Genomic DNA, 25,527 nt, shown 5'->3' with positions numbered 1-25,527 from the left:
CATCTCTGTACTATTTGGAACATCCCTAAGGATCTCAAGAAATATTATACAACTTCTTAATAGAACAGGAGGTTTCTCTGTGCCCAATATCCAAAAATACTATAATGCTGATAAGATAGTGCAAATCACTCAGGCATATCCTTCATTCTCTCAAGCTATTTGGGTTCCATTAGCAAATGATACAATGTATTATATTCAATTCCCGTGCCCTCCTCTATGCATAGTGCTTCTCTCCTTCTATTAATTTTTTTTTTTTTGCTGGTACCATACTGTAACTTGCATTGCTTTACTCTGACTTTTAGCTTTACTCAAGCCATTACTCATGTCCTTACATCTCTGTACTCATTTTGTTGACAATCATACAGCATCATTCTAGTTGGCCATACCTCAGATAATCCAGAATCTTACAAAAGATAACTTTAATAAGTTATCTTCAAAATAATTTATAGCAAATCACTCCCCTTTAACAATCATTGTACATATTGACGTTTTCATTTCTATGTTCATTTTAGGAATAAAGATCAAAATTACTGATATTACGAATCAGTCTCTATATAGCTGCAGATGCCAATATAGTCTATGGCAGTGGTTCTTATAGTCTATGGCAGTGATTATTATTATTATTATTATTATTATGGCAGTGATTATTATTATTATTATTATTATTATTATTATTAAACTTAGTTGGAGCAAAGGTATTTAAAGAAATGCCATAAACCAGTGGATCTCAACCTTGGTTCTTAAGACCCCCCAAAAGTTGATTCATTTCTTTAAATAGTTTTGCTCCAACTAAGCATAATAATAATAATAATAATAATAATAATAATAATAATAACAACAACAACAACAACTTTTCATATACTGGTCTACTTAATATGCAGCACTATTACTTTGTTTTCTAAAAAAAGTTTAAACTAATCACACATCCATTGTACAGTCAACCAGTAAATTAAATTGAAATGGAGAATAAGTGTGGATTATGAATAAAGTGGGACTGGCTCAGCTGAACTGTAATACACAAAAGATGGCAGGTACCAATCAGAACATTTGAGGACTTTCTGAATTGCCTATTCTTGAGAACAAGGCAGGGAGTCCAAAATGAGTTGGCAATTTTATGAAAAGTAATAACTCCATTTTAAATAGGGAGGAAATAGATCAATGTATATATACAGTATCTAATACAAAATTATTAGGGCAAGCAGAGGAAAAACTATAGTCAATGGACACTGACAATTAGTGGTGTAAAATGAGGATGCCGATTTGCTGAGAAACAATTGTTGGTAATGGAGATACTATATAAGAAAAAAAAAAAAATATATATATATAGTTTCCTGGTGTTGCTCGGCACTCCGGACGATAAAGCCAGCTACCGTGGTGCTCTCAATCAGATAATATAGTCCAAAGTTCTAGCGTGTCTCCCAGGGGTCCCGGATAGAACAGAGAGCGGCACTCAAACGGATTTTGAGAAATCAAGGTTTAATTTTCAAGGTGGTAAAGGTGGCATCACATGGGCATCATCATCGACGTTTCAAGGCGGTGAGCCTTTTCATCAGGATGCGCTCAAAGTGCATATAGTGCTTATTCACACATTACAGCACTATATGCACTTTGAGCGCATCCTGATGAAAAGGCTCACCGCCTTGAAACGTCGATGATGATGCCCATGTGATGCCACCTTTACCACCTTGAAAATTAAACCTTGATTTCTCAAAATCCGTTTGAGTGCCGCTCTCTGTTCTATCCGGGACCCCTGGGAGACACGCTAGAACTTTGGACTATATATATATATATATATATTTATTTTATGCATTTTTTGTATCTTGTAGTTGTTAGGAACACAGTCAAAAACATATCTAACTTCTGCTTTGCCCTTGTTCTTCCAAACGGTACAAGTTGAGTTAGAGAGATACAGTATTTTGTGGAATAAGGGCTCTTGCCAAGATGAAGAAGTCCAAAGTCATGCATATTCACTAACACAGAGAAAGAGGACCTGGCAGAATAATGCAGCTGTAGATGTCCATGAGGAGGGGTGTGATGGAAAGAGTCCCAAAGGTATCATTTGGGAAAAGTGGGCTCTGGGGTCAATGTCTGCCTGGAAGACATTGTAACTCACTGTATGTCACTCAGAAAGGGGAGAGAAGAGATCCAGGAATCCACTGACACAATGGCCCTTATTCAGATCTGATCACAGTACAAATTTGTTCTCAAAATGGGCAAAACCATGTGCATTGCAGGTGGGGCAGATGTAACATGTATAGAGAGAGTTAGATTTGTGTGAGATATTTTGTTTCTGTGCAGGGTAAATACTGGCTGAATAATTTTTACACTGCAATTTAGATTTCAGTTTCAACACACCCAAATTTAACTCTCTCTGCATATGTTACATCTGCCCCACCTGCAGTGCACATGATTTTGCCCATTTTGAGAACAAATTTGTACTGCGATCAGATCTGAATAAGGGCCAATATGCTACAAGGCAAAGGATGAGCGCAGGTTCCAAAAATAAGAGAGCGGAGAAGGCCTCAAAGGTAAATGGCACACAGGAACCACACTGATGGCTGGATAGCAAGCAGTCCTCATTTCTCAAAGATAAGGGTCACATAATTGTTAGGAGGAACGCTAAGAATTGCTTCATAAGCCTATAACTCAATGTTAAAAAAAAAATACATTGAAGGGCTCAATAAAGAATGCAATTCAAAATGAGCATATCATGTAAAAATACAGTATACAGGGGTAGATTTATTAACCCCTTCCCGACATTGCCTTTTAAGGTAATTTTTTTTTTTTTTTTCCTCCTTGTGTTCAAATAAGCGTAACTTTTTTAATTTTCCGGCTATATAGACACATGAGGGCTTTTTTTTTGCGGGACAAGTTGTACTTTCTAATGGTACCATTTACTATACCGTATAATATTCTGGGGAATCAGGAAATAATTCAATGTGGGGTAAAAAAAAAAAAAAAACGCAATTCCACAATTTTGCGCTGGTTACGGTTTTTTTGGAGTTCATAGTTCGTTTAAAATGATGGGTTATCTTTATTCTATGGGTCGTTACGATTCCGGTAATACCAAACTTATATAGTTTTCGTTACATTTTACCACTAAAAAAAAAAATAGAAAATGTTACGGTTTTTCGAATTTGCGTCGCGTCGCCATGTTCTGCGGCTTATAACTTTTTTATTTTTCCACCTACGGACCTGGGTGAGGGCTCATTTTTTGCGGGCTGAAGTGTACTTTTTAATTAATACCATTATGGGATATGGGCGACTTTCTGATCTCTTTTAGTTATTTTTTTTTGGGTACGCGATGCGACCAAAAAGCGTAGTTTTGGCGTTGGGGATTATTTTCCGTTTACGCCTTTAACCGTGCGGGATAACTAATGTTATATTTTAATAGATCGGACTTTTAGGAACGCGGCGATACCAAATATGTTTATTTTTTTTATTATTTATTTATTTTTATTTGGGAAATGGGGAAAGGGGGGTGATTTGAACTTTTAATATTTTATTATTTTTTTTTTATTTTTAAACTTTATTTTTTTTTTTTTTTTACTTTTACTACAAGGCCCCCTAGTGTACTTGACCACTAGGGGGCGCGATCGCCTGTACTAGGTTCAGCCATAGAGCTCTATGGCTGAACGTAGTGATTTTTTGCACTTCCTATTACATCCTGCCTGAGGCAGGATGTAATAGGTATGAATACACGGACAGCACAGGGGTCTACATTAGACCCCTGGCTACCATGGCAACCGATCGGCACCCTCCGATCGCGCTGCGGGGGGCCCCGATCGGCGCCGGAGGGGGGCGCCCCCCCCTCCGATCAGCTATTTAAGCACTGCGGGCGCTTTGCCCGCGGTGCTTAAAGGGTTAAACGGCCGCGATCGGCGAACTCGCCGCTCGTGGCCGTGAGAGCAGGGACATGGCTGTAATATACAGCCATTACCTGCTCTCTATCAAGCCAGCTCACTCCGTGAGCTGGCTTGATTCACCCCCAACCGACATATGGCGTAAATGTACGTCATATGTCGGGAAGGGGTTAAGCTTGGTGAAGTGATAAATTGTCTGGTTTTTATCACCATCCAATCAGCTCCTACCTGTCATTTTTCAAACCAAGCTTGTAACTTCACAGTTAGGAGATGATTGGCCGGTGATAAAAACCAGACACTTTATCACTTCACCGAGCTTAATATATCTGCCCCTCAGTTACATTTTATTTTGACTTGTTTACACAACCTTAAGTGAATGCTTCTTTTGCTTTAATTCAGTTACTTGCTCTTAACTATCATTTTCCGGTACTTATGTAGTATCTGGGCGCCCGATTTTTTGATTGTATGCCTTAAGTTAAGGCATACAATCAGATGCGATGCGATGCGATGCGATATCGCATCGCATGCGACCATCGGATGCGATGCGATGACCCGATTTTTCCATAGGAATCAATGTTAAAATGGACTGAGTCCATTTTAACATGGAATTCAATGGGAAAAAGGGGTCCTTTTCATACCCCTACTATCCAAGTGGGCATGGAGTTGGATATAAACCTGTGGCGAGCGTAGCGAGCCACCGAGCCCGAAGCGTGGCGAGCGAAGCGACAGTATTCTGTGTCCCCTCACGGGGCTCGCTACGCTCGCCACGCTTCGGGCTCGGTGGCTCGCTACGCTCGCCACAGGTTTATATCCAACTCCATGCCCACTTGGATAGTAGGGGTATGAAAAGGACCCCTTTTTCCCATTGAATTCCATGTTAAAATGGACTCAGTCCATTTTAACATTGATTCCTATGGAAAAATCAGGTCATCGCATCGCATCCGATGGTCGCATGCGATGCGATGTGCCCGATCCGACCCGATTTCTAAATCGGGCGCCCAGGTACTACATAAGTACCCATTTTCCTCAAAAATAGAAGTGTATTTTTACATATTTAAACAATTAATGGAACCAACTGTTCTGTGTTTTAAAAATCAGTTCCTGCTTGCTTTTAACAAAAAACCTAACTGCTTATGTGTAGATGATGCTGTTCGCTGGTCAAGAAGCATGCCATAGATGTAATCAAAGAAGACATTGCTCTTGTTTGTTCTTTGGTCTGTAAACTAAGGCTGTCAGTTGACGGTGCTGACAGAACTAATTTAATGTTTAGATGGTCTGGAAATACATTAATTTCCCAAGTGTTAGAATGTGCAGCTTGTTCTCTAAGCAAATACATTCTTACTCTCTCACACATATTCTAGCTATCTAATTATCCATCCATCCATCCATCCATCCATCCATCCATCCATCCATCATTTAGGATAAAATACCATCTATACCAAGCAGTGACCTTCATTCCAAATCTGATTGATATCACAAAGGCTGTTCAAAGTGCACAAGAATCCCTGAGTTCCAGGGGGCCCACACTGCATAATTGGACCCATTTTTGAATAGTTGCCCTCCGGAGTCCCGCATCAGCGGCAGGAGCACTGCAGAACCATTTTTCCACTGATCTGGGCAATGGCAGTGGAGTCTGAGTGTTCTAGTGTTCAGACTTCACAGTGCAGCAGAGTTTTGCACATGCACAGTTGGGTCTGAGCACTAGTGCACTCAGACCCTACTGCTCCTGTCACGGCTCCTGGTGGAGAGGAGTGGGCATGGCCAAGGACGCTTCACATGGGTGTCATACGCGTCATAATAAATATAACAATAATCTTGTTTCAAGTTGTGCAGAAATGATTTTTACTGCATGAGTCTCCACCAAATCCATTGGAAGACCTTACCATTGATCCTTATCCTTTTCTGTAAAAATGGTCTTTATGTTAACCCTCAGTCTTTGTCCTAACACTTTTGAAATGTGCTTTTATTCTAGAATTCCTCCTTTTTATTATTTTTTTTTAAATACTTCAGTTAACCGAGCGGCTATTATCTAGGGGTTTGTGGGAATAGCCCTTGAGATTACTTTTCTTTTTCGGGGTCCAAACTCTCTTGTAAAAATAGCCAGAGATGACCAGCCTCATATAGTGCAACCAGCCTTGACTGGCATAGGACCCATGTATTTAGCCTCTACCCTCCACATTTTGCTACTGCCGGCCTCAACTATGATAACTACAGCTAATATAATGTTATGGAGGTTGCGCAATTAATTGTTATTTGTTTATTTTTTAAGTCATGCAGAAACAGTCTGATAGTCATCATCATCATCAGAGAGGAAGCAGCAATAGATACACTCCTTAGAAGGCATATATGTGCCTGTTTTCCCTCTTACGTAGATCAAATTAGCTTGAACACTCTTACTGTGCTTGGGCTTTGCCAGTCCAACCCTCCCCCAGTTACCTTCTTAGGCGTAGAAGGCGCAGTGGAAAGATATTATATACTTAATTTATTAATTATTTAATACTTAATACTGGATGTGATTTTCTGTTCTTCATTGGAATGCATTTCTGTTAATATTTTTAACAATATTTTTAACAATACAGACATTACAAGATATGGGGTGAAATTTAATAGGGTGAGAGATTCAGAAAGTGACAGATTTGGTTAGGAATCACAAATTTTTTTTAAAGTGGAAGTAATTTACAACAGTTTGATTTTGAAGTGTAAATGATTGCCTCTTTAAAAATACTGGAGATTTATTACCAAATCTCTCACTTTCTGAATCTCTCATCCTATTAAAATTTCACCCATGATATAGTTTAATACTAGCTAATAAAAGGGAATGCCTTTGGACAAGATATGTATTTACTACTCCTATTAACCTACTTTAAAATAAGCTATTGGCAAAAAACACCTAAAAAAACATTATTGGTAAATACATATCATGATCTAAAAGGGAGCTGTTTCAAAAATGTTGTTCAAATGTGTGTGGTCCACTTCAAGAATTGACTGTAACATTAAATATTACCAAGTTTTAAAGATACAGTTTGTCTTCTTATGCAACCTTATACAAAGGTCAAGTAATCATGTTCCCTTTGATGATATTTTAAAAAAAAAAACTTTATAGATTATCCCTATAAAACAATTCCCTCTGTGTTTTTTAATGGTTACTACAGTATGTGTGCACATGCTATAAAGTTTACTTATATTTAGGATGGGACAAATGGCATCATGCACTACTACATGGTGCGAGTCATATTGTACCTCTGTGTTTGATAGCTGAAACCATGGTTGTTTTCCATAAGTGAATATTTCCCAAAGAATAACGGCAAAGCTCCACACATCACTCTCCGTGGTAAACTTCCTATACATTATGCTCTCCGGTGGCATCCAGCGGATTGGCAGCATTGTATGGCCTCCCACCTAAAAACAAAGACAAAAAAAGTTTACATTTTTAGCTCTTTCTAGCATTCATTGTCACTTCTCCCCATTCATCTGTGCATTCCATGACATATGCATTCCATGACATAGAGCATAAAGCAGAGCATGGCAACCCATGTAATGGTGGGCAAATGAAACTCAATAATGCATCAATTCTATAATATATGAGAAAAAAAATGGTATTATTGTAGAGCTGTTTCAAAGAAAATGTCAGGATTCTAAACAAAAGCCACACAACTCAAATATACCCTAGGCACAACAAAAATAATGTACAGAACAATGGCTGACCTTTATATGCATAATGTATAATATATATATATATATATATATATATATATCCCTTTGTAAATATATATATATATATATAATATAATGTATGAAACACAATTTCTTCAAGAGCATAACAATGTGCTATCCAGCATAGTTATGCTTCCTCTCTATGGGGGTTATTCTAGTCCATTCTTTCTGACAAAATCCTTCTTAGATGGACAAAACCATGTGCACTGCGGGTGGGGCAGATGTAACTTGTGCAGAGAGAATTAGATTTGGGTGGGGTTTTTCTTCAAAGTGAGATCAATATTGAAGTGTAAAATCATGCAGTCAGTATTTTCCCTGCACAGAAACAAAATAACTCACCCAAATCTAATTCTCTCTGCACATGTTACATCTGCCCCCCTGCAGTGCACATGGTTTTGTCCATCTAAGAAGGATTTTGTCAGAAAGAATGAACTAGAATAAACCCCTATATTAGGTTTGACAACTTGTGTTAATGGTGCAAAAATAGTAAGGCCAGAACCAGTATGGGTTATTTTGTTCTGGTGCATACCACGCAGGAAGTTTTTTTTTAAAGCATGAACATACAGTAATTACTACTGCTGTTCAGGAATAATAATTAACCAACATTAATACCAAGATTTTTTTCAATAGTCATTTTTGAGAGGAATGCCATGGTAACGAGGAAGAGGCTGCATTTTTCAACAGAGAGCAGGGTTCACACTATAAAAACACGACTGAAGTTCCCTATGATGTCCAGGAAAAGCCAACTTGAACTTTTAAGTTGTTCTTGCCCTCATAAGTATACCATGCTGTGCGAAATGTATTACAACATTGTATGCTCCCATCCTATGGAATGCCCTTCCAGGCACAATAAGACTCTCCACTAGCCTCCAAACTTTCAAGTGTTCCCTGAAAACTCACCTCTTCAGGCAAGCCTATCATATTTAAGTTCTACATGCATAACCCTCTGAGGCACTTATGTATTATATAGCTTCCCTTCTGGAACTGTAACTTGGTGGGACTGCTATGCTACAGTATTACTGATGCCTGTCCTTGTGTTTCCCTCCTATATCCCTATAGATTGTAAGCTTGCAGCAGGGCCCTTTAACCTCCAAGTCTGTCTGTTGTTACCCAGTTTGTTTTATCAGTGTCTACTATTGTAAAGCGCTACGGAAATTGCTGCGCTATATAAGAAACTGTAAATACATAAATAAATATGTTGGTATATTCACTTCCTTGTACTTCTAAACTAAATGGTTTGACTGTTTGTACATGGTTTATTCTGATAATTGAGCTTGCAGTCCTGTAAAACCAGAGCCGGTCAAATGCATATGCATTTGGTCAGCTCAGCTTGACAGCATGCAGTGGTGGGACTGAGACAGTCCAGCAGAGGGAACCTGGGCAGTTGGGAGGAGAAGGCAGCTCTACTGTATTTAGGGCTCTTGGCTCCAATCAAGTTGCATATCATACAGCTGGAAGCAGAAGGACTGATGAGCAGAAACAATGTGTGCACTGGGCAGTAACAAAAATGCCCACTGGAAGAGAACTGCTGCCCATTCCCAGCTGCAGCAGCTCCTCCTTCTATGATCTTTTGCATAGGCTAAGCATGCACTGACTCTATATAGCCAGGTTTCAATTTCTGAGTCCACGCATAATAAGGATGGGGTCACAGTTGTATAGGCTGGGTGAATGCAGTGGCTGGAGGGGGAGGTTGGGGTGTGTTATAAACATGTGGCATAATGTGTAAGGGACATTATTGTGTGGCATTATCTCTATAAGGCATTAGAGTATGGCGTTATATGTACAAGGCAATCACTAATGTGTGGCATAATTTATAAAGGGCACTATTCTATGGTGTAATGTGAACAAAGAGCAATGTGGTGTGGTGTAATGTGAATAATGGACATTACTGTGTGATTTACATTAATGTGAATAAGGGGCCCTATTGTGTGGCATAATTTGTATAAGGTAATGGGGTACTACTGTGTAAGATAATTTTAATTGGGGGTACTATTGTGTAGCCATGGCTCTTCCCAGCAAGACTTAGGGCCAGATGCACTAAGCTTCAAAAGTGATAACATGGTGAGTGATAAATAGACAGCCAATCAGCTCCTACCTGCCATGTCACAGACTGTGTTTGAAAAATGTCAGGCAGGAGCTGATTGGTTAATTGTTTATCACTGTTGATTGTATCACTTTTGAAGCATCTGGCCCCAAGTCCTTTTTATGAATTCGGCACCAAAGGCGCTATCTCTGTTTAAAATATGGGGGTCAGGGGCACCAAAATGTCTAGTTAAAGCTCTGAGGATGAGGCTTGCTATGCCTGATGGGTGATGGGTGTTGCTGTCTGCTGCTATGATCTGTGCTGTTAGGTGATTGGTGCTGTGATTGAAGAGGGTGTTGGGTTATCAATGGAACTAGTGGCATTGTTATGGGGCACCAGCCTATTTTGTGTGAATTCACACTGCGCATTGTCAAGACATGTGTGCATGCAAGTACAGGATATATGGTCATATATGCATTTAGATATAAAGAATTACTGTAATTCTGACAAAAGTACTGGAACTAGAATGAAAGTGGAATTTATCACATGAGATCGGAGAACAGAAAACGCTATTATTGTAGAGCTGTTTCAAAGAAAATATCAGGATTCTAATCAAAAGCCACACAACTCAAATATACCCTAGGCACAATAGTAATGTACAGAACACTGACTGACCTTTATATGCATTATATATATATATATATATATATATATATATATATACAGTATATATATATATATATATATATATATATATATATATATATATATATATATATATATATATATATATATATATATATATGTAGAAGAATAGACGTGTCACTCCAGGGGACTTTTTCAAAGAGGTTTATGTATCAAAAGAACACAAAGTTACATGGTAGAAAGTCAACGTTTCGATACACAACGGTATCGTTATCAAGACAGCATGTAACTCACAGGTATATGCCCGCACGGCGGCGGGACCACAAATATATAATATATATATATATATAACATAAGTATCACTTACTGACTTACTTGTACTATGACTGCACATCTATGTACATTCATGTTTTCAGTCCTGGCTTGTGGGGATCCCGATCGGTTGCTGGGGACGCACTCTTAACCTGGCTGTGTTGCTATGCAGCAGGCGGGGTGACGTCAGCGGTGCGCGCTCTTGCCTCAGTGACAGGGGGTGTGCGCGCCGCACCTGGCTGCCGGCCGGTTTCACATGGAGTCAGTAAGTGATACTTATGTTATATATTTGTGGTCACGCCGCCGTGCGGGCATATACCTGTGAGTTACATGCTGTCTTGATAACGATACCGTTGTATATCGAAGCGTTGACTTTCTACCATGTAACTTTGTGTTCTTTTGATACATAAACCTCTTTGAAAAAGTCCCCTGGAGTGACACGTCTATACTTCTACGTATTTCATTCCTACTCGTTGGCATCCGGGGCAATTGAACTTTGGATACTTGAGTGCCGGTTTGTTTGTTCCTTTTATATATATATATATATATATATATATATATATATATAACCTGATGAAAATTTATCTCATAAATTGAAACATTGTTAACCTCTGGTAACATTTTCTACTGATTTATTGCTAATAGTTCCGCACCTCTGCATCCTTGGATCTATCTCTGTGAAGACACTGGCTCTGTGTTCTACCTGTTATACGGAGTGCCTAACCCATGCTGGATTGTATATATATGTCCGATGGTCAGACCGGCACTCACCCTAAGTTTGTGGAATGACCCGGGTGCTTCCTGAAGCTATAAGCTAGAGATTCGTTTTCAAACAAGCAGCGGCACTCCGTGGGTTTTGATGAAGGTGCATAAATTTAATACCTTCATCAAAACCCACTGAGTGCCGCTGCTTGTTTGAAAACGAATCTATCTATCTATCTATCTATCTATCTATCTATCTATCTATCTATCTATCTATATATATATATATATATATATATATATATAGAATATGCAAGACGGTCAGGCACTCCAAACAACTTAGAAATTAGCTGCAGTCGGTGCCTCCACAGAAAATGTAAGGAACGGATAGCTCTCAACCGCAGCGCTATACGTCTAGCACTGGCCATTGGGAAAGCAGATCAGCCAGTAGCTCGGCATTTATTAGAGCACAACCATCCTCTAAACAGCCTTCGTTTTAGAATCAATGATTGTGTCCCTGCCTCTATTAGAGGTGGTAATCGTCCTCTTCAATTATTGCGGTGTGAATCCCGTTGGATTCACCGTCTTGATGTTATCTCTCCGAGAGGGCTTAATGAACAAATTTCATACACTGTGTTTAAGTAAACCTTGCTTGTTTAGATTAAGGTTATACTGTAATGCTTGTCCGCAATGTTATTATGCTTAGCACTTTACTCTTTCTTTTATTAGACAGGGTTGCCATGGTGACGGTTTCTTCACTCATTTGGATGACAGTCGCAATGGATGACGTCATCACTATGGTCAGGGGGGCGGGTGTGCAGTCCCGGCCCGCTCAGCCACGCACTTCTGGTGATTGTGTTTTCTTCTATAAAGGTATGTGTCTATGTAATATGTTTTATAAACCTGATGACAAATTACAGAATTTGAAACGTTGTTAAAAACGGCTCCTTGTTGCTTTATTGGATGAAAATAGTCGTGATTGCCGCACCTATCCGTCTCTCTCTCTCTATATATATATATATTATATATATATATATATATAAGCTCCAGAGGACCGGCACACTCACTGCTCCCACGCTGTAGATTGCTTCGCTGGGTGCCCACACTAAACAGGTAATGTAAGTGACAGTGGGTGGTGTGGCACTCCGCGCATATTCAAAGACAGGAGTCAGGTTTAAAGGCAACGTTTCAACGTCTTTTAATAGACGTTTTCATCAGGCTAACTGAAAACGTCTATTAAAAGACGTTGAAACGTTGCCTTTAAACCTGACTCCTGTCTTTGAATATGCGCGGAGTGACACACCACCCACTGTCACTTATATATATATATATATATACTAAAAGGAAAGATGAGAGCGCTCCATTGTGCAATATCGTAAAGAACTTTTATTTAAGAACAAGGTGTTTCTTCAGTAAAAACAGATATATTGTGACGTACCGAAATAAGCGGTGTAACACCGCAGAGATATCGCATGGATAGTGTTTTACCCAAACACATATGTAGGAGAGGTTACACTCCGGGCTATCAACGTCTCGACACGGCTGGATGGATAGACTGCAACGCCAGGCCACGCCCCAACGCGTTTCGTAGTCACGTACTTCGTCAGAGGGCTGGCCTGGCGTTGGACAGATTCCTCTTTTAAAGGCCGCGGCTGTCTCTGCAGCTGAAATCCATCAGCTAATTACCGGCTATTAGGCAGTGTGACAGCAGCGGTCTCCAAATAGTTACAAATAATTCAGATATCTCATAATGCAAAATAGCTACAACCATATACCACACAAATAAATACATAAATATACCACAAAAATTATATAATAAAATAAAACATAATACAATGTAAAATACAGTAAAATACATTATAAAACATAGTGCATTCAATTAGTTTGCATCACCTCATTGACATTTTCTCAAAAAACAAGATATTCAAAAAACAAGATATTCAAAAATAGCGAGAAAAACATCAAGGAAAAAACATCGATGTTAAATACATTTTTTTAAAAAAATATACACTTCAAAAATATATTCTCTGAAAATATTTTTTTTTCAGAGAATATATTTTTGAAGTGTATATTTTTTAAAAAAAATGTATTTAACATCGATGTTTTTTCCTTGATGTTTTTCTCGCTATTTTTGAATATCTTGTTTTTTGAATATCTTGTTTTTTGAGAAAATGTCAATGAGGTGATGCAAACGAATTGAATGCACTATGTTTTATAATGTATTTTACTGTATTTTACATTGTATTATGTTTTATTTTATTATATAATTTTTGTGGTATATTTATGTATTTATTTGTGTGGTATATGGTTGTAGCTATTTTGCATTATGAGATATCTGAATTATTTGTAACTATTTGGAGACCGCTGCTGTCACACTGCCTAATAGCCGGTAATTAGCTGATGGATTTCAGCTGCAGAGACAGCCGCGGCCTTTAAAAGAGGAATCTGTCCAACGCCAGGCCAGCCCTCTGACGAAGTACGTGACTACGAAACGCGTTGGGGCGTGGCCTGGCGTTGCAGTCTATCCATCCAGCCGTGTCGAGACGTTGATAGCCCGGAGTGTAACCTCTCCTACATATGTGTTTGGGTAAAACACTATCCATGCGATATCTCTGCGGTGTTACACCGCTTATTTCGGTACGTCACAATATATCTGTTTTTACTGAAGAAACACCTTGTTCTTAAATAAAAGTTCTTTACGATATTGCACAATGGAGCGCTCTCATCTTTCCTTTTAGTATTTCTACACCTGCGAAATCCAGGTGCCCGAGAGCAGCCAGGATCACTGAAAATCCTTTGGTGCAGAAAGAAAGTGGAATTGGGACTTTATTTAAATAGTCCTCTAAGTGTGGATAATTCCAGCAATATCCACAGCACACAGGTTTCAAATCATTTGCGCACTTATTTCTCTTGTTATATATATATATATATATATATATATATATATATATAAGCGCTTCTCTTCATCTTTCCTCCCAGATCTAGTTTAATCCCGTGGGTTCCCAGGATTCATTTCGATTGGAAAGCAGCGGCCTGGAAAAAGCTGAGGTCTAGTGCAAAACCCCGTGGATTACAGGGGTAAAATCTAGAGAACTGATTTTATCTTCATCTGTGAAGCAAAAAACTAGCGCTCCTCCAATTTGTTTGGTTGATTATATATATATATATACACACCAAGGATATAGAGTGCGCCTTATCACGTGTCACCACCACCACCTTTGATTTAGATGGTAATCAACCACTTGTTTAGTTATCACAAGATGATTAAACAATTTATTAAAAGATTAATAAAACAAATCACAGCGTTGTTTCATTCAGTAATTCGTATGGAGTCACAGTTTTCAATCGTCACAATAAACTGACGCGTTTCGTCACTCGGACTTAATCAGGGGTGAAATAGAAATGACTCAATAAAAAGAAGCTTCAAATTAAAAAGCAACGGTATAAACTGGTTCTTCAGTGGTCTTGAACCTACCAGACCTTAATTCAACTCCAGTGTGGAATGGGGCAAAAAGGCGATATATGGAGAGGTTTGTCCGTCAATCCTCTCAATGTGATGAGCAATCTCTCATAAGTGTGCCACTCCAGTAACTGCAGGTATATATATATGTTAGCTGTTTTGATAAAAGCCGCAAGGCTGAAACGTCAACTTTATTAAGTTTGGCTACGGTTGTCTTCTTTCTATTTCGCCCTGAGTGCCGCGCCATTCCCCGCTCTATATCCAGCGTCCAGCCCTGCCTGCCCGCACGGTGAGGGCACCAGGCACCTTCAACTAAGAGGATTGGAGTGCCGGCATCCCTTTGCATATATATATATAGGGAACGGACTCTTGTTTCGTACCACCAACTTAGTAATTACTATGTCAGGGCTGACGAACTTACAAGGACTCCTGTTGGATGGGGAAAAGGAGAATGTGGATAGCAGTTGTAAGTTGGCGCCCCTTTTTTAGACCTTTAGTGATTGGGTCTATATAGCCTTTCAACAAATTTCAAAAGTAATAAAAGTAAAGTCCAAAGTTTGTAAATATTTATTAAAAAGTCTCTTATTCCACACAAGAATAGTGGTTGTTTCAGACTATAAAAAGTTCAATGGTGTATTTCAGATATTTCACAATAGCAAACAAACGTTTCCAACGCGTTTCATGGGACTTCATCAGGGGTTTGCAAAAAGCATTGACATAATTTCCACTGTTTTCAGAAGTTGAATGTGTCCCCAACTAGATGTTTAACACTAGGTCCATTCAGAGGTGCACTGTTGCTTTACGACCTTTTCTGTCAATAATATAGAAAACTTATTATTCCTGTTATTGGTTAAATCTGCATACAAATGAATGGGTAGCTTAAGGGGTTGTATATTGCCCCAGATAATACATCCAATACTAACTCTGTTCCAATTACGGGGATGGTTCAGTTGGGTGACACCTGTCAATGTAGGCTCAGGTGTAGGTACACTCCATGTACCATCTTGAACTGTTCAGATTATGGTTCTTACTATCTGGTAGACACTCTTATCATGAGACCAACCCTTTTGGAGGTGTGTGCCTGTGAGAAAGTTCAGTGATTGAACTTTTTATGGTCTGAAACAACCTCTACTGTCGTGTGGAATAAGAGACTTTTTAATAAATATTTACAAACTTTGGACTGTACTTTTATTACTTTTGAAATTTGTTAAAAGGCTATATAGACCCAATCACTAAAGGTCTAAAAAAGGGGAGCCAACTTACAACTGCTATCCATATATATATATATATATATATATATATATATATATATATATATATATATATAAATATATATTAAATAGAAAAACAGGGCCACTCAGCAGGATTTTTCAACAAGCGTGTATTGCAAGTGACCAAAACAAACGTTTCTGGGCTGGCACGCCCCTTTGTCAGTAAAGGTACGGGGAGGAGAGAAATAGAAAAAAAGGAATAGGGGTGCGCTAGATATACCACTTAATGGCTATGCATACAATGAATAAAACAGTAATTTTCATAAAAGCAGGTAAACATGTATTGAAGGTTCATCCAGCAGTAAAAAATTTCATTTGTTCAGAGTTTTTCAGACGTGTGCCACATATACTGTAGATCCGCGGCCCTATATATATATATATACATATACACACAGTATATAATGTACAAAACACAATTTCTTCAGTTGGGGCCAAGAGAATAATAATGTGCTATCCAGCATAGTTATGCTTCCTCTCTATGGCCCTTATTCTGATCTGTGCAGATTTTTCTGCATGCGGTCGGACCGCCGATGGTTTCCGACTGCGCATGTGCAGAGGTCACTCTGCGCATGTGCAGGCGGTTTCTCCGTACCTATTCTTTAGACGCCGCACAGGGGGCGGAGAGGGGCGTGAGGGGCTACTTAGCCTCATTACCCTATGCATACGCCCCGCGTTTCATGGGCGTTCCCATGCAAACGCAGGGCGTATGCATGGTAATGAAGCCGTGACGCATGTGTAGGGGGCGGGCATCTGACATCGCCGGATGTCAGCTGCCCGCCCCCATACATGATTTCATACGGACAAGTGTCCGTGTGGTCTAGGGTGGCGGGCGCTGGTGGAGCGTGCGGCCCTGCATTCGATGTTCGGCGACCATCGAATGCAGGGGCTGCTCCCAAGATGGAGGAGGCATATCCCCGTCCATTTTCATGCGGACCGCCACATATCCGCGTACGGACAGAGGTGGCGATCCGTATGGAAGGCGGGGATTCGCCTGCACGGTCCTGGCCGCATATTCTGATCTGGCCGCACAGATCAGAATAAGGGCCTATATTAGGTTTTTAAAGTGAGCTGCCACTTTACAGTGTCACTTTCCTGCAACAGGGGGTCACAGGAGCCCCTATCACCAGCAGCCCTCACCAGAGCACCGATCATGGGACCCTGGGTAGGAGATAATGTAGGAGCCGGACTGGAGGCAAAGCCTGGGGGTAGGCTCCCCTGACAGGGTTTGTAGGGAGCTGACTAGCTGGACAGTCATAGAAGGGGTGTCTAAGGAGAGGGTCATAGGGGGAGGGGCTTAACGGGGTGTAGTAAGGGTATATAAGCAGAGTGCAGGAAGGAAATAGGGGTCACTGGGAGATTTTTCTGAACAGCTAAGCAGCACTGCATCTCCCATGGCTTCCCCAAACGCTGATGCTGAGGTATCTGCAGCGCTGGCTGCCCTCAGGGAGGCAGCAGGCACCAGAGGGACAGAGTGGCTGCAGCAGCAGATGTCAGGTCTGCTGGGGGGACTGGGAGCAGCAACGCAGGAGGCTGCTCCAGCGGGCGCACAGCCTCGGAGGTCCAGGCCTCCGGAGCGCTTCAGCCCATCCGTGTCCCCCAGGGTTCAGCGCCGTTCTAGGAGCCCCGTCAGGGACCCTCCAGGCCAGGCTGCGGGCCGGGCACCTTCCGCCCGCAGGACCAGGTCTGGGAGGAATCCAACATGCAGGCGGAACCCTCCGCGCGGGGGGAACCCCCCCACGTGCAAGAAGATCCGGCGTCACGTGGGCCTGGACCTGGAGCGGCGGGGCATGCGGGGCATGCTGCTGCCCAGCACGGGGTGAGTCGTGCCAGGGGGGCAGAAGTACAGGCTGCGGACTGCAGGCCTGGTACACGGAGCGAGAGACACACAGCTGGCTCCGCCTCCAACGCGGTCACGCCGGCTGGTGCTATACCTGAAGGTCGGGAAGACAGGAGAAGAGAGATGGCAGCGTCAGCAGACGATGGAGAGATACCTGGTCCTTCTTCATCTGGGACTCGTCAGGACACTGGACCTGCGGCTGCTGGGTTCACAGCCCCCAGGCAGCCTGGTGAGTCTGTCTCTATGTCTATTAATGCTTTAGCACAAAGTCAGGGGGGGGGAGGGTTAGCCCCCCAGGGGGAAATGAGTAGGGGCTTTACCGAATTATTGAGTGGTTTTGCAGATTGGCTGGTGGGTTTGCGGCAGGGGGCGGGGCCGTCCCCGGCGGCAGCATGGGCACCGCAGAATTCGGGCACACCAGCTAGCATTAGTGTGCCGGTCAGTAATAGTGTGCCTGTTAGCAGTGGGGTGCCGGTTAGCAGTGGGGTGCCGGTTAGCAGTGGGGTGCCGGTTAGCAGTGGGGTGCCGGGGAGCAGCGTGGTGCTGGTATCCGGCGGGGAGCAAAGCAGCAGCAGGGCAGGGGCTGAAGGGGGCAGTGTGGTGACGCAGGATGAGAGTGGGAGTCTTAGTGACACTGCGAAAGGGGAGGTGTATGTATGTTTTGAGGGGCCATTGGGGGCCCACCTGAAGCAGGAGGTGAGGGAGAAGATTTGGAAAGGGGAATATGTGGATATATTTTCATTACTACCCTTAGAGCGTTTTAACCTGGATAGGCCCCGCAAGGAGGAGAAAAAGGAGGAGGAGGAACGGCGGCGGTATCGGCTGATACCGCGGTCATTCACAAATTGGTTACAGGCATTTGCTATTTTAGCTAGTGTGATTGGGGAGAAGGCACCTGACAATTGTTCAGGCTTATTCTGTTACATGGATGCGATAGGAGAGGCATACCGTGTGTACGGGGGCATGTCCTGGCTCAGGTATGATGAGCAGTTTAGGCAGAGGAAGGCGGTTCGCCCCAACATTCGTTGGGATCATAAGGATATTGCTTTATGGTTAAAGGTAACGGCCCCCATAAAAAGTGGGCAGCCCTTTCGTGGGGATGGGGGGGGGGGCGAGAAAGGCCATAAGCGGGACGGCCATGCAGAAGGGACTCTGCTTTGCCTTCAACGACGGGTCATGCCGGTTTGGAGCAAAATGCAAATTCAAGCATGAATGTTCATCATGTGGAGGGAACCATGGGGCAAATAAATGCTTCAGAGGGAAGTCCCGAGACAGTAGTTCAAAAGGGGGCGACACCAGTTCGGCTGGAAAGGATGCTGGGTTATCTGCGTAGGTATCCTGACCAGCGGACAGCCGCCTTGTTGGAGGAGGGGTTTAGGGAAGGTTTTAAGATACCTTCTGACGTGCAGGTGTCAGGAAGTTTTAGGAGGAATTTGAAGTCTGCTAGGGAGCATCCTGAAGTGGTGCAGCTGGGTCGTATGGCTGGACCGTTTAGGGCGGCACCGTGGCCAGATTTGATAGTCTCTCCGTTGGGGGTGGTGCCAAAAAAGGAGGCGAACAAGTTTCGTCTGATACACCATTTATCCTTCCCAAAAGGGGCGTCGGTCAATGATGGCATTGACCCCGACATCTGCTCGGTGGTTTATACATCCTTTGATGCGGCCGTTAAGTGGGGGAAGCGGTTTGGGAAAGGGGCCATGTTGGCAAAGACTGATATTGAATCGGCATTCCGGTTGCTGCCTGTTCATCCAACCAGTTTGCGCTTGTTGGGATGTTGTTGGGATGGGGAGTTTTTTGTTGATCGTTGTCTACCGATGGGGTGCTCCTTGTCGTGTGCTTATTTTGAGGCCTTTAGTTCCTTTTTGGAGTGGGTGGTTAAGGATGTCTCTGGGTGCAGTTCAGTTATTCATTACCTAGATGATTTTTTATGTATTGGTCCCGGGGGGACCGGTGTATGTGATTTATTGTTGAGGACTGTTGAAAGGGTGTCGGCAGACTTTGGGGTCCCGCTTGCTCCGGGAAAGACGGAGGGCCCTGCGACTGTGATCAGTTTTTTGGGTATTGTCATTGATACTGTGAATATGGAGTGTCGCTTGCCTGAAGAAAAGTTACTGGGTTTGAAGGCCGAGGTAGGGAGGGCGTTGCTGTTGAAGAAAATCAGATTGAGGGAATTACAGTCCTTGCTGGGTAAGTTGAATTTTGCGTGTCGCATTATGCCGATGGGCCGCATTTTCAGCAGGAGGCTGGCAGCAGCGACAGCAGGGGTGGTTCTTCCTCATCATTTTGTCAGATTAGGTAGTGAGTTGAAAGGGGACTTGCGGGTGTGGGCATCTTTTCTGGAAACCTTTAATGGCAGGGCGTTGTGGATGTCAGACACGTGCGTGGCTACAGAGCTAGACCTTTTCACAGACGCCGCTGGGAGTGGCGGTTTTGGGGCTTATTGCCAGGGACATTGGTGTGTGGGCCGGTGGCCGGAGTCTTGGGTGCAGAGAGGCTTGGTTAAAGATTTAGCATTGTTGGAATTGTTTCCTATTTTGGTTGCAGTTGTTGTTTGGGGTGAGCTGTTCCGCGATAGGAAGATTTGTTTTTACTGCGATAATTTGGGGGTGGTCATGGCTATTAATCAATTGTCGGCATCTTCACCTCCGGTGGTTACTATTTTGCAGCAGTTGGTATTGGAATGTCTGGCTTTGAATTTGTGGGTTGTGGCTAGGCACGTTCCCGGTGTCTCTAACGGCATTGCGGATTCTTTATCTCGTTCACAGTGGGAACGATTCCGGGAGTTGGCGCCAGAGGCGGACAGGGAGGGGACCGGGTTCCCGAGTCGGCTCTGGGCTCTGCTGGACGGGTAGTCGATCAGCTCATCAGGGAATCCTTGGCCCCAAAGTCGGCATACAACCAGGAATGGCGGAGCTGGTTAGAATGGCGTGAGGTAGTAGATTTGAAAGAGTATGATGACGAGTTGGCTGTCTTGCTATACATAGGCCATTGTAAGGAGATTGGTTGGTCAGTGGCTAAGATCACGCGCTGTATGGCGGGCTTAGCTTTTGGGTTTCGTGCAGGTGGGAGGCCTGATGTCACAAATAATTTCCTGATTGCGCAGGCTTTAAAAGGCTGGAGAAAAGGACATGTAGTACAGGATCAGAGAAGGCCGGTGTCCTTCCAGTTGTTGCAGAATATGGGCAGGAAGTTGGGTGAGGTCTGTAGTTCCAATTTCGAGGAAAGGTTGTTCGGGGTAGCCTTTTCGCTTGCCTTCTTCGGGGCACTGCGGATTGGTGAACTCGTGAGTCCAAGCGTCTCCAGGCCGGGAGGTTTGTTAGGGGAGGATGTGGATTTATACTCGGATAGGGTGGAGCTAGTGGTGAGGAGGTCTAAGACGGATCAATTAGGGAGGGGGAAGAAGGTAGTTCTCTTCTCTGTACCAGGCTCAGATATGTGCCCGGTAGCACGGCTGAGGATATTTAAGGAAGTCAGAGTGGGCAGAGAAAGGGATCCTTTGCTGATGCATGTGAATGGGTCCTTTTTATCACGGTTCCAGTTCACAAGCGTGTTTAGAGCAGTCCTGCGGACGTTGGGCCTCAAGGGGGAGGAATACGCGGGTCACTCTTTCCGCATCGGGGCCGCAACTGCGGCTGCTAGGATGGGTTTGGGAGATGAGCTGATTAAGCGCATTGGGCGATGGGAATCGTCTCGTTTTCGTTCATATGTTCGTTTAGGGGATTGTTGAGGCTGATTGTGTTCTTTCTAATTTTAGGGCATCCCCCGTGCCTGATTTGGATTTTAGGACATTCATATGTCTTTTGGGGAGCTTTGCGGGCCGATGTCAGACCGAACGGCCGCCAGCTAGGTTTGGATAGAGAGGAGGCAGTGGTTCGATGGCTGGGGAAGCGCGGTATGGTATGGAGTAGAATGTTACAGGAATTTCACCGTTTTGTTCGGCTCGATAGGGCTCCCGACATATTAGTGTTGCACGTGGGAGGGAATGACCTTGGGAGCAGACCATTTAGGGAGTTGATTCGGGATATCAAGTTTGATCTCCTACGTTTATGGGCAATGTTTCCAGAGGTGATCACAGTTTGGTCGGATATTGTGCCGCGCCGTTATTGGAGGGATGCAAGGTCGGCTGACAAGATCAATAAGGCACGGATAAAAGTCAACAGGGCAATTGGGCGTTTTATGGCTAGAAACGGCGCGGTGGTGGTGAGGCACAGGGACCTTGAGTCTGGTGCCGGTGCTTTTTGGAGAGGAGACGGTGTGCATTTGAACGCTGTAGGGATCGATGTTTGGTCCTTGGGACTACAGGAAGGGATAGAAACAGCGTTCCGGATGTGGGGGGGTCGCCCGGGGTCAAGGGCTTAACCCCGTGCTTGGTGGCGGAGGGGGGTCCTCGAGGTTGGTGGCATTGAGGCTTAATTATGCGGCGGGGAGGGCCCCATGAGGGGGCTGGACTCCCCTGGGTGAGGCTAATTAATGAGCACTGGGTGTTGACAATTGGTGCCCTCGAGCCAATCGCTATCGGCTGGGGGTAACAACTCCTGGAAGTGCTTAGAGGTGTGGATTGATTTATTGAGGGCCTCGGGGACCACCTTCCGTGGGGAATGTTTTTGATTATTGTTAATTTTGTATTGTTTCAATAAAGATGGCTGCTGTGGCCAATTTTATCCAACAAGAGAGTTATGTCATTTGTGGGGGGATAATTGGGCACAGCGATTAGACAATACCCTGTCATGTAGGAGCCGGACTGGAGGCAAAGCCTGGGGGTAGGCTCCCCTGACAGGGTTTGTAGGGAGCTGACTAGCTGGACAGTCATAGAAGGGGTGTCTAAGGAGAGGGTCATAGGGGGAGGGGCTTAACGGGGTGTAGTAAGGGTATATAAGCAGAGTGCAGGCAGGAAATAGGGGTCACTGGGAGATTTTTCTGAACAGCTCCCACCCACCCTCCCTAATTTTATAATTTTTAGGAAGAATTATTGATAGGTTGTCTTTTGTCACAGTGGCCTGTGCGGAGGGGGGTCCTCGAGGTTGGTGGCATTGAGGCTTAATTATGCGGCGGGGAGGGCCCCATGAGGGGGCTGGACTCCCCTGGGTGAGGCTAATTAATGAGCACTGGGTGTTGACAATTGGTGCCCTCGAGCCAATCGCTGGGGGTAACAACTCCTGGAAGTGCTTAGAGGTGTGGATTGATTTATTGAGGGCCTCGGGGACCACCTTCCGTGGGGAATGTTTTTGATTATTGTTAATTTTGTATTGTTTCAATAAAGATGGCTGCTGTGGCCAATTTTATCCAACAAGAGAGTTATGTCATTTGTGGGGGGATAATTGGGCACAGCGATTAGACAATACCCTGTCATGCTTTTTTAACACAGTGTTTAGCATGTGTGTCCACCTGACACACACACACAGCTGATCACACTGCCCTGTCACTGCACTGATTTATCTGCCTAGAAGCAGCTATAGCTGTGCCTGTCTAGGGGATTTGTAGTGAGCCCTGGGGCACACTGCAGGGTTTTTAATTACTTTTTAGTAAGTTTGTCTGGATCACATTTCCCATTATAGGTATGGGAAATGTGATCTGATTAATGTGAATTAAAGGCATTGGAGCAATTCTTAATGATAACTGCTCAAAAAGCCCTTTAATAAATTCAGCTAATACTAAAATAACGTGAAGAGAGTTTAAAAACACAACTTTTCACATTATTTTAGTAAAAATAATGTTAATAAATCAGCCCCTCTATGAAATAAATATTGTTGGTCCAGTGTTGTTCATGTCTGTGAAAATGAGATCCTGCCTTATAAGAAAACATTTCATGCGCCAGCATGGGCCCAGTATTGGCATGTACAGTCGTTTGTCATGAAACAGCCTTGAGGCTGGTGCTAAACAAAAACAGAAAATCACAGTGCAAATTGCATTACTACTCTGTGCCCATGTAATATATATAAAGAAAAACAAGCATTACACAATTAGAAATATATACTTATTTAACGTACAGTATAACACACACAAATTGCTTTCTCTCCTTGCTTTAGTCATTGGACCAAATAATTATATGTTGATTTTATCCCAGCTAGAATTGTTCTGTTTTCTTTCTTTAATAATATGTACATTGTAAATATAAGTTATAAGTAACTATTATTGTAACCCTGGGGCTCTAATTATATTCCCTCCTATGGTTGTGATCTAAGTTAAGACACCTCCATTAATTAAAACTTCAATGTTTGTGGAACTTAATTAGGTTCATGTGTTTACATGACTAATATAGGTTTGCGGCATAGATTAGACCGACATTAAACACTAATAAATATATTTCTAAGACTATTAGCATTGTGGTTGCCTGTTCATCATTATGCCTTGCTTGGAAACAATAAAAGAAATAGAATACAATAATGGGTCAGGCACCACATGTTCAGCCATTATTTGCCTATTTAAGCAAACGCAAAGCTTCAAGAGCTTGTTTATTTAATGTGTTAGATGTTTGCACAGTCTGGCTAATTAAATACTTGAGATTTGCTAATACTCTGATATGAAGAGAATATAATAAAATTAGTCTTCATTTCTCCAAAATTAAGCATTAAAACAATGAGTTCTTGTTATGATATTATTGTTTGCTTCGTGAAATTTCAAACATCTGAGAAGCTTTTCAGAAAGATTATACGATAACACTGCACACATTTAATTTGGTATGCATTACTGAGTACAATGCGACAGGTTCATAAGTATTCTATTTGTCTGCAACATGAGCTACTAACGTGTTGCACTCTCATTTTTTCTTTTTTTCTTGTGTCTTTGTTCGGCAAACTTCAAATTGACTGTATTGTTTTTGTTTAATGTTTTTTTTAATCAAGAATCGTAATCAAAGACTAGCAGTATGCTAATTAGATGTTAACATAATAATGTTTTCAAACAGACAGCTACTGGTGCTCATGTTCTGTTTTATTTATGTTTATACAATACTACCTTGTTGATAGCTATCATACAGTATTAACTTGAATGAAATGGCTACTTTTTGTTTCTTGAATATACAAATTAAGTAAACATACACAGAAAACCGAAAAAAAACTAAAATAGACATGAGAACTGTAAAAAGCAAACGCAAATAAAAAAAAAAATATGTCTGACATTGGACACATTTTTTAAATATCTTTCTGTTGCCATTATTGCATCTTTACACAGCATGAATAAGTGACACAATAAATGAAAGAACACAGGCATGACAATGTTAGGTGCAATACTGTTGCTGTGTTACCAAATTGGAAAATATCTACTAATGTCCTGATATCAGGACCTTGGACAGTTGCAAATATACAGTAGTATTTAAATTGTATTACTATGGGGCTGATTCTGTTTTGAATGCAAAGTTGATGTTTCTCTGGGATGTCAGGTGTATTACAGGACCTTCTCCTATTGCCAGTTTCCATACGGCCACTGTATTTCCCTCCATAGGCGAATCTAGGGGGTGGTCCGGGGGTGCACAGGACCACCCATTAGCCCATTTTGTAGCTGAGGGATGGGGCTTTCCAACGAGCCCAGCCCCGTGTCTCTAGCCCCCTGGGAACCGGAGATACGGACAGGCAAATCTGGAACGTTTTCCCTATAGGATAACATGGGACCCGCTAATTCCGACCCCCACCCAGTTCAATGGCTGCCAGTTCCCCCTTCGGCATCACTGAAGCTCGAGGTTGATCTCAGTCGAACCCAAATCG

General features: G+C 42.5%; 1 protein-coding gene across 3 annotated transcripts in view; it reads right to left on the bottom strand.

Annotated features, from left to right (window-relative positions):
• NTRK3 (neurotrophic receptor tyrosine kinase 3) overlaps window positions 1-25,527 on the bottom strand; it is a 572,243-nt gene that overhangs the window by 7,315 nt on the left and 539,401 nt on the right. For all 3 annotated transcript variants that reach the window (XR_014473528.1, XM_083184207.1, XM_083184208.1), the window contains exon 17: window positions 7,104-7,262. Coding sequence is in view for 2 of the 3 variants with exons in the window: in XM_083184207.1 (XP_083040333.1) it covers window positions 7,104-7,262 (159 nt within the window). In the remaining variant the exon portion in view is untranslated. The remainder of the gene's footprint in view (window positions 1-7,103; window positions 7,263-25,527) is intronic.

Source organism: Crinia signifera, chromosome 4 (genome assembly GCF_055691185.1).
Source record: "Crinia signifera chromosome 4, ASM5569118v1, whole genome shotgun sequence".
NCBI classification, from domain to species: Eukaryota; Metazoa; Chordata; class Amphibia; order Anura; family Myobatrachidae; genus Crinia; species Crinia signifera.
The sequence above is the reverse complement of the archived record's forward strand: the minus strand, read 5'-3'. Positions and strand labels throughout refer to the sequence as shown.